General features: G+C 38.4%; 1 protein-coding gene across 7 annotated transcripts in view; it reads left to right on the top strand.

Annotated features, from left to right (window-relative positions):
• The window catches only part of MAP3K7CL (MAP3K7 C-terminal like), a 33,704-nt gene that overhangs the window by 16,877 nt on the left and 6,800 nt on the right, over window positions 1-10,027 (top strand). For all 7 annotated transcript variants that reach the window (XM_085528027.1, XM_015881045.3, XM_015881013.3 and 4 more), the window contains one exon: window positions 7,381-7,496. In XM_085528027.1, coding sequence (XP_085384153.1) covers window positions 7,381-7,496 — 116 coding nt within the window. The remainder of the gene's footprint in view (window positions 1-7,380; window positions 7,497-10,027) is intronic.

The following is a 10,027-nucleotide window of genomic DNA, read 5'->3' on the forward strand; positions in this document are numbered from 1 at the left end:
GAGGTTAATAACTTTTAAATTCCTTGTAAAGGAAGTTAAAGAGCAATGTAATCAGTAAGTGGAGACTGCTCTAAAACAGCAAAGTATGATTGTCATTACTGCTGTTGGTACCTAAAAACAAAATTACTAGTGTTAGACGCAGGTACTTTAAAGGCCAAGTTATTATTTTTTATTAGGATTTTTACGGCCCATTTCTGGAGTAAGTAATGTGCTCTAAATGTGTAATTTTATGAAAGGCTGAAATAGACTGGAAGCATTCAAGTGTGTTGGATAAATAATACTTCTTTACTGAAAGTTTTCTAAGGACACTCTGCAGCAATACCACAAAGTGCATCCTCTTGGTCTGCTAAGTACCTAACATTTGTTTTCAAAAGAAACTTGCCTTGCCCTCGTGATTTCAAGATGACAGCAAGTTCAAAGAACTATTGAAGGCTTTGATTCACGTTGTATTCTTCTTATTATCCTTTATTAACTGTTTTTAGGGTTAAATCAGAGGTAATTCAAACAATGCCTTAAGAGGAATATCTGATCTAAGCACTCAGTATTATAAAGTTAATGGTACTGCTTCACCCACTAGCTTTTCAAGCTTATGTGCATATTTATATTTAGATGTCTTACTGCTGAACTGGTAGCAGCTAGTTATCATGGGGTTCTGAGCTATGTATAGGTGACTGTACATTCAGCTTTAGCAACACATACCTTACTTTCCTTGCTTTCATCAATGTAGATCACAAAGCTATAAACATTTAATGTAAATAGGTTTAGATTGCTTTAAAATTCCAAACTAATACTGAGTGTAATAAAGTTATAATGAACCTAGTTACTATTTCTTATTAGTTACATTTTTCAGTTAGTGTGATCCAATTTGCACAGGGTATGTCTGCCCTGAAGAGCATATGTTTGCAATTTCAATTAATGGAACCTTGCCAGCACTGAAACAGGTAGTTCCCATACTGCAGAAGCAAACTGTAACCACATGGACTTCACCGTGACCTGCAGAAGTACTGAATTAGTGAATGGTGGTGTCCTTTGTCACCCTATCTGTGCTTTTCTGTATCCCACAGTTAGCTAGTATAAATCAGCACACATCTCAGCAAGCCCTTTAATCAACCATGGCATAGCTGCCTGAAATACTTGAGTTTGTAAGAATGTTGGTACATATTTGTATAATAAAAACATCACATATAGAGCCACGAGATTTTCATCACCATGCTGTGAATACAGTCAAAAGCATTAGTATTTTATTTAAAGAAAAAGACTATATATGCAGGGTACGTGTCTATACAACACTAGGAACTTTTAAAAAAAGGAAAAAAAAAAATGAGTCTGTCTGTGTACTTTTGAAAACTGGAGAGACCTTGAAACCTTTAAAAAGAAAAGCCCAAATTAACTGATCTTCGGGTTAGATTTTGAAAGCAGCTTGAAAGATATGTAAGTTCACCGAGCCACTTGGAAAATCAGTGCCTTAGTATTTTATGCATGCAGGCAGCAGACCACAGCCTGAGTACCAAGCAATTTGCACCTCTCTTTTGGGCTTCAAGCCCTTGCCTTTCTATCTTTGTCGCTGGCAGTCATGTTGGCTGTTTGAGCAGAATTACCTAGTGTTCCCACTTTTCCTCCCACAGTCCTGCCATGCCTCCTGCCTGGGCACTGGTGTCAGATGGCAGGGCAGAGTTCAGTGTGGCCACCCCTGGCAGGGTGATCGTGCCTGCTGTCTAAGCACTGCTGCCAGCTATGCAGAGGTGGAGGTAGGATTGGCTGGAGGAAGGGTATTTCTAGGAGGCCAACTGCAAATACTTAATGCTCTGTAAGAACTCTTACTGGAGGAGAAGCTAGTTGAAAGTCAGAGCTGCTTTCTGAAGAATAAAAATGGTCAGTCCAGTGTTCAGATCAACTAGGTATGTTCAGACAAAAATGTTACCTTCTCCAATTACCTTTCTGAATGTTACTTTTTCCACTCACGTGAGATGAAAATATTTCAAGAAGTAACACGTAAGAAAATGGTACCAGTTCTCTAACTCAAAAGTTTTGTTCTTGTTTCTTGGCCCTTAAAAAAAAAAAAAAAAAAAAAAAAAAAAGAAGTATTATGTATGGCCAATCAGACACGGTAGCTCTATATATGAGAACAGAGCAATTTATAGACAAGAAAAGCGTAGTCTTTTTTGGAGTTTCGTTATTATAATAAAATATATAAAGAAGTTCCTTATATGCTAAAATGAAACAAAACTCGTATTAATAAGTTCTTAATTTGGCCGTCCTTTGTTTGCAGTATTGGAATGTATTGTCTTCCCACTGAAAAGCAACACTTTGATCATAAAGCTCTTGCTTATTTTGGCTTGGGGTTTGTGTTCTTCCCCGCACTGTACAAGCAGTGTAGTCAAAGGTGAATAGAGGCTATGCTTGCCGCATTTGTTGGTTTGTTGCTGGGAAATGTTTTGCCTTGTGTCAGAGCTAAACCAGGCCTTCATCAACAGCACGGTGGTCGTGTCCTCTCTGACAAACATTTCACTACTGGTTTTGAATCGATTTAGACATCTACAGCAGCACGCAAGGCCTTGTTGCTCTGGTCACAGAATGTAGATGAATGTATCTGGTAGTAAAAACTTAAATTGCTAGGCCCTGTCTGCTGTCTGTCCTGCTCCAGCATTTCCTGTGGTTCATCTTCATCTTCTCCAAGAAACCCTTTATTCCATCTGGGTGTTTGATTCTAAATAGGGAAGACGAATCCCATACAGATACACAAAATTCTCTGCAGCTCTTTATCCTTCATGAAATCATGAGCTTGAGACAAGCATTTGTATCGTATTTTGTATGACAAATCTCCTGAAATCCAGTAGAGTTGAATGACCATAAAATTTCCCGTGGCAGAGATAAGACTCCAAATGTTCTTAATATCAGCTTGTTAAGTCAAGGGGTAGTTTGTCATGCTTTAGAAGGAAATGCCTATACAAAAGAAGCGAGGAAAATGTTGTGAAAAGGACAGTTTGGATGTGACACAAGCGTTTATCAGAAACCATGTTTATTTTGTCTGTGATTGGAAAAGTGTAGAAAATCTTTGAGGCAACAAAAGCAGAACTCTCAGTTGCTTCCATCCAGCTGACCTGAATTGTTTGAAAGAAAGGGAGCTGCTTATTTCCGTAGTAAAAGTAGAGTAGACTGGATATATCCTAGACTAGCTGTCTGAAATTGCTTGGAGAGTTGCAGTTGCTACCAAAAAGGAACTGCAATGTCCAGCTATCACATGAAAGTACAAGGCCGTTTAATGAAAATGGGCCACATGCAAAATGTTGTCATTGGGCTTTCTGTTTTTTTCCAGAATGGTTTAGCTGGGTTTGCTTTACCAGCTCTACAGCACTCCAGACCTGGGCTAGAGATTGCCTTCTGGTTGAGTCTGCATGCTCAGCTGGTAAAAATGCATGACACAATCTTTTTCCTTAAACCTCCCAGAAACAAGTCTTGATTTCTTTCTCAAGAACCTACAACAACAAGAAACTAAATACAAACAAAGGTGAATGCATAAAAAAGTGGATTTTTAAAGTTTCTGAATACTATATTGACACCATGGACTACTCACTTGGCTGTGAACTTCTGTGACTTTAGAATGCTGATATTCATTTGGCAAGGAAGAAAATGTAGTTTGTAAAGTGAACAAATCATGGTAAAAATGCACAAAACTAAATTAAACAATTGCTTAGCAAAGGTAATTAGAGCAGCCTGTCTGAGGCAGAAAGCTCGAATTCTTAACTGTCTTTTCACAAACTATCCTTACATATCATCTTTCAACACCTTTCATATCTGCATTTGAAATGAAAACCTAAATAGACATTGCAGATGTCCTGTACAGATGTATGCACCTATGTGCAGTAACAGAATAGCCTATAGCAGGATCTCTTAGTGTCTGTTTGCTGGGTTCTGTAGAAAGTTTGTCAAGGAGAGTCATTCCATAAAATACAAGCAAATCAGACCTTGTTGAAAATTAGTGATGGCAGGATCAGTATCAGTGTGAGCTGTAGTTTTTGTAATAGCTTTGAAAACCAAATCAGAGATGCTGTGTGCACATATTTTGCCAACACAGGAAAATGAGGGTGGATGACACTGAAGCCTGAAATAAGCGGGATTAAAAGTAGCAACTGTTGCCATTAAATATAACTTTCTTTGGCAGGAGGTTTTTTTGCTTATGTAGCAGGTATGCTTTTATATATATTAATTATGGACTGGCAAGATACTTCCTGAAGTATCGGAATGCAAAAAAAAGAAAAACAAAAAAACAAAAAAAAACAAAAAAACCAAACCTTACTGTAAATTGAACTTTTTAAAGGACTTCTGTCATTTGTCACCTATGGAAGCTAGAGAGCTCTTACCAAAAAATAGCATACAGACTTCATGGATTAGAATGAGGATGTCAGTTCTCTGCCAGAGGACTGCCCTCAGCGTAGGCACTGTGAGGCTTCATGTGGCCTGGTCACAGGCATTCAGAAAGGCACTGGAGGTGGAACAGAGAGCAGAGACTGCTAGGACAAGCTAGAGGATAAAGCTTTGTCTGGGAGGGATTAGAGGAGTGCAGCTTGGGTGTAGGGTTGGAAAGTGAATGAGAGCTCTCTGTAAGCACATCACAGGGGTAGAATAGGCAGGACAAAGGAGCACCGTTTGAATGAAAGCCAGTGCTGGCGTAATGAAAAAACTGCAAACTTATCTTCAGCAAAACAGAACTGGAAAGAACAGAATAATTTCTAATCTTGTGGAAGCTCTGGGGCAGACCCTTGGCTGAGACAGGGGACCTGAGCTGCTCTAACAACATGACATGCCCGTGGACTGCAGAATTTGATTCTGATAACATGGGGCTGGATTCAGATCTTTGCACATTCCTCCCAGTCTTGTTTAGATGATTGTGGGCAAGTCCAATAACTGCTACATTGCTGTTATTCGTTTCTTTTCTATGGAAATGTTTCAGCACAGTAAATCTCAGCCAATTCAGAGGTGCCCCTTTGGAACATTAATTCCCTGTACCCTTGTTTGTGGCAAAAAGCAGGCTGTTTGACATGGCTAAAATAATTTCCCTGTGCTTATGGGTTGCTTTGTCTTTTACAGTGAGCAGCAAAAAAGCAGAGTGTTGCTCCTCTACATCTCTTGTGATTACAGTACAGCTGCTTGCTAAGTAATGATGCAAAAGCCTGAGTTTTATGTACCACAGCCCAGAAATTATTCATAGGAACTGAAGGTATTATCTCCAAGACCATTCTTAGAAATGTCATTTTTCCCAAAGAGCAAACCAAAATATCCAGTCATATGAAAGTGTTATCAAATCGACATTTTAAAGTAAAATGTGCTGCCTTAATTTTTATGTACCAAATAGGCATCTTTTCACAATTAGAACTAAAGTTATTGATTTAGTGTGTAAGAGCATCCTTCAATGCTGAAACAGAACTGTATGAACAGAATTCCAGTAAACTGTGTCTTTTATTGTCTGTTTATTTTGAGTGATAAAATATCAATGTAAGAAAAAAATGGCACTGAAGAGGAAACAATGGTAGGAGTTTGAAAGCCAGCAACTGGTTCTAAGTGGGAATTAGATATTAAGCCTCAGCATGACTTGATAATTTTAACTCTCTAAATATATCTTTTGAGTGGGAAGCTGGAATACAGAGACCGAATGCTGTTTTAGTTTTTAAACTGATTTAAACCAGCTAGTTTTGCGGAAACTATTTTGAAAGCCAAATCAGGTTTCTTCCTCTTTGAAGTATCACTCTGGGGACTTTCCCCCACTGGGTATTGTTCAAGATTGTTTTATTATGATGCATTTGTTGTTTGCTGATCTCTGGTAGATACCAGAGATGCTACTTTGGCTCACCCTTGCATTCTTGGATTAGAGCGCCGAGACTTCTATATTCTGTCCTGTTAAATTTGTGGTTATTATTTGGGTGACTGTATGAATGGTGCTATTGCTCATCCACATTGAAATGCAATTAAAAGCCCATTCCTAGGACTGCATTCACCAAGCAATGGACAGCCCTTTCCCTGGGGTCCCAAATTCTCCAAGCTCAGAACTGTGCCATGAAAACTATTCTGCTGTGGCATTTCTTACATTTAGAACATGGAAAATGACTGTCTGTTTTAAATTTTCAATGCGGAACTACATACCATCTGCAAATACTTTCAGAGGTCCAGACATTGGTGACATTTTTGCACTGGTATACATCTCAAGCCAACACAATCTGCCTCTTTGATAAGAACATTTTTCATGTTTATCTCCGACTATGTTTGATAAAATATGCATTTCCAGTTTAGCTACAACACAAGATTGCGAGATCATAGATAGGGAATGTCTGGAGACTTGTGCTTGTCTTTTTCTAAGAATGCACTCGAAGGAATATTACGCTACAAATAAGAGCCAAAATAGAATGACAAGAAGTAAAAATCTGCTTATATCGTGAAAGGCCATTGGATGTTCCTTTACTGGACAGTGAAGGAACTATTTTAAGTGTTTCCTTTTGCTTCAAACAGGTGGCTCAAGCATGCTATTTGGACTTCATTTACAGTCAATTGATTCATGGCTAATCACTTAAAAATAATACACTTCCTGAAAGTGCTGTGGTCAAGATGTGACAGCCAAGCTTGAGGCCCAAATTAAGCTGTACTCTTTTAAGGAACAAAATACACTGACACTTAACCATACTGCATTTTCAAGTTCTTAGTTGAAATTCTTATGAGGAGACCTAGGACAGGGAGATATAATCTGCTGTACTTAGTATGCACTGGAACAACAACAACAAATCTTTCTGTAATAATGTATTGTTATTAATAATAATAAGGTATACAGGTGAGGAGGTACAATGCTTTTACATAACTTCACTATGTATTTTTTTATCAGATTTTTTAATTCCTGTCGTCTTTCTACTCTGAATCTCACATGCTCCTCTTGTGGAAACTGGACACACTTTGCCAATGTTCTCATAACTGCTACCTAAGTATATCCTCTTCTACAGGAACTAGAGATGCAGAGAAACTGCCTACAGTCTTGAGCAGGCTGCTTAGAGACTGAGGTATTGCTTGGTCACACACACCATGAGATCTTGGCTTTACCAGTATAACTCCTTGTGAATCCAGCAGAATCAGCTCTAGTGTCTCAATTCACTGCCTTGTCCATTTTAATAATGAGCTGGAAGAAGCAGTGCTTCTATGAAAAAAGGTGCTTAGTCAATAACTTTCCACACCTTTTATTCTCATTTTATTTTCAATATAGCAGCTTTTCTCAAAGTATTCAACTTCGTTCTCAGATATTCTCCCAGAGATGAACAGACGATTGTGTCTTTCAAAGCACATGTTTATTCCTAATATTGCATTCAAAAGCAGTATTTTTTTTTTCTTCTTCTCTTCGTAAAGCCTCTGCCTCCATGTCATGACTCTAAGGAATCAATGCAGGTGTACAAGCAACACTGCAAAATAGCAGAAGAGTATCATGAGGTGAAAAAAGAAATTGCGCTGCTGGAAGAAAGAAAGTGAGTAACTTTCCCACTGTATTTGTTGCTGTATGTTCTCCTTGTGAAATCCCATTCTAAATGCAGGGGTCCTAGATGACACTTTGTGACCTTATTCCTCTGTGTGACAGTCACAGTGCAGCACAACAGGCCCTTGGTTAGGATTAACTGGGACCATTGTGGTCACAGAGTTGTCAGAGCTTTGGGCCATCAGTTATACAGAATCCCTTAAAACCCTCATTGGCAGCATCAGGACACTTTATCCTTGTCACATAGCAGTCTAGTTCACCTGGAGCAGTTACCTTGTTATTTTTAGGGTTGGTTGCTTTTTTTTTCCAATGTAACTTTATATGTTTTAATGAAAAGCATAATGGATCCTCAGTTTGATATCAATTACTTGACAGTGTTAGTAAACTTTTTTTCTGTGTGTCATATCTATGTACATTCACGTTTTAGATGCTTACATCCAGAGTGCTTAAGCTGGAGGGAGGCTTTAAAATTATTTTGTAATTTTTTGTCTATGGCCTCTATTCATAGCCCTGTCATCTTCACATGACTATTAAATGACAGAGTGGGTTTTCTGGGGCTCTTTCCACAAGAAACTGACAAAAGGTATTCTGTGAGGGAGGAAAAAGCAATAGCAGCTGCTGCGAAGAAGACTTTCTACTTCAAATACTTTTTTATTTTGACATTCACATTGAGGGTGACTTCAAGAAGTGCTGCCTTCCTCAAGGAGAGTTGCCTCCGTGTGGATATCTGAGGTTTCTTGGGAAAATAAAACCACAGAACCATTCTTCCAAATGCTGCATGAAGTTTTACTGATTGCTGTAGTTAAAGGTGAAAGAAAGGCTATAGTTCTGAACATGCTCTAGCTCTAGCAGAGAGGGTTTTGATTATAGGAGAAACCATTCTAGATGTGTCGCAGCAGTCCTGGCACCAGCTGACCATATAGTTCAGCCACATTTGCATCTGTGGGAGTCTGCAGCTGCAAAAGCAAACTGGAAACTGGTGAACTCCTGTGGTCTTATAAGATAATGAGACATCACTGTGAAACCGAACTTTGTAGAGTAAGAAAGTGATGCTTGTCTTTATCAGAGTTGATGGCTATAGACAAAATTTGCTTAGTTGTTGCCTAATGTCCCAGGAACAGTTGAGGTTTCCCAGTACAGAATCCTCTTCAACTGCAGCATCTGCGTGGCACTCAATTGCTAACATATTGGCACAGAAGTTAAAAAAAGAAGAAACGATAACTTGAAGAATCTTAACACCACATTCTCTCAGTGACTGCACTTGATTTATCATTAATTAAACTTGGTCAGTGGAAAGTAACTGACGTTGAAAAAAAAAAACAAACAAACACGTAGAGAGATGTACAGTTCAAACAAATCTACAATGATTTGTCAAATTTGATCATCTAATATAAGCTGTTTACGTGTCTATTTAATAACCAAAGGAATCAGGGGGAACCGTATGTTTTTATCCTTTCTGTAAATGGCAACTGAGTATAAAATATTAAATGGCAGTTTTAGGTGCTTAACTTCAGACGTAAACTCAAATTATAGCGTCAGACTAATTGTATTTTGGAACCCACCAATGCAAATGAGTTGTTATTGATGCATTACTGAATCAGCACTGCACATTTACGAAGTTATCTTGAGACTCTTGAAAACTACACTAATATAAATGTTCTGCATTTGCAAGAATGAAAAAGAAAATGCTGTTTGAGTGCATTTTTGCAATCTTTGGTACTAGCTACACTAGAAATATTTTCTCCTTGAAAATGGCAGATGCGTGCATGGAACTGTTTACTTGAGCTCAAAAAATATCCTAATCAGCCTCTGAGACCAGTAGACAGTTTCTCAGCTGCTGTAATTCTGGATGAATTAAAGGGCTTCAAGCTGCCATTTCCTTTCATTTCACTAGTGGATGCGAGCAGTGGAACAGTGTGAGGAAGTTTCCATATTTCTACTTCTGCTGAACTTGTTTTGTGGACATAAGATTTCATGCTCCAGAAAATACAGTAATACAAGAACAGCTGAATATGACAGCAAATATCATTCTATTATGATCCTTCTTACGAGCCTCCTAATTGCACATCTGTGGCCCAGGTGTTCACATGCTATGTAGTCATGAAGTGCCTGGACATGAAAGATGTCCATGCAGCACCATTCCCTACCTTTCAAATATTTTAATCTAAATAGACCAACAAGCATTAGGATCAAAGATTGTTATTTCCTACTGGTAGGTGCACTGTAGGTATTTGGTTTTGTGGTTTAAAAAGCTGCGAGTACCAACTAAAACTTCTTCTCCAGGGAATTATTTATGAAGTCCCTCTCTCCTTCCAGATAGATCTCCATCTTTCAGTGCTTTGGAGGAGGGATCATGGTATTGTTTTTCTTCCTTGGGGTGTCTTTCTTTTCAGTAGCAGTATGTTTGTTTTTTAAACCTTTGAGAAACTGAGACATTGTTATCCTGTAAAGTTTGGTTGAAGTTGGAAGGTGTATTAAAATGTTACTAGGAAATACACTTCTACACACATGTAACCATGCATG

The sequence above is a fragment of the Coturnix japonica genome, chromosome 1 (genome assembly GCF_054131305.1).
Source record: "Coturnix japonica strain WE chromosome 1, WE-NBRP24, whole genome shotgun sequence".
Classification (NCBI taxonomy): Eukaryota; Metazoa; Chordata; class Aves; order Galliformes; family Phasianidae; genus Coturnix; species Coturnix japonica.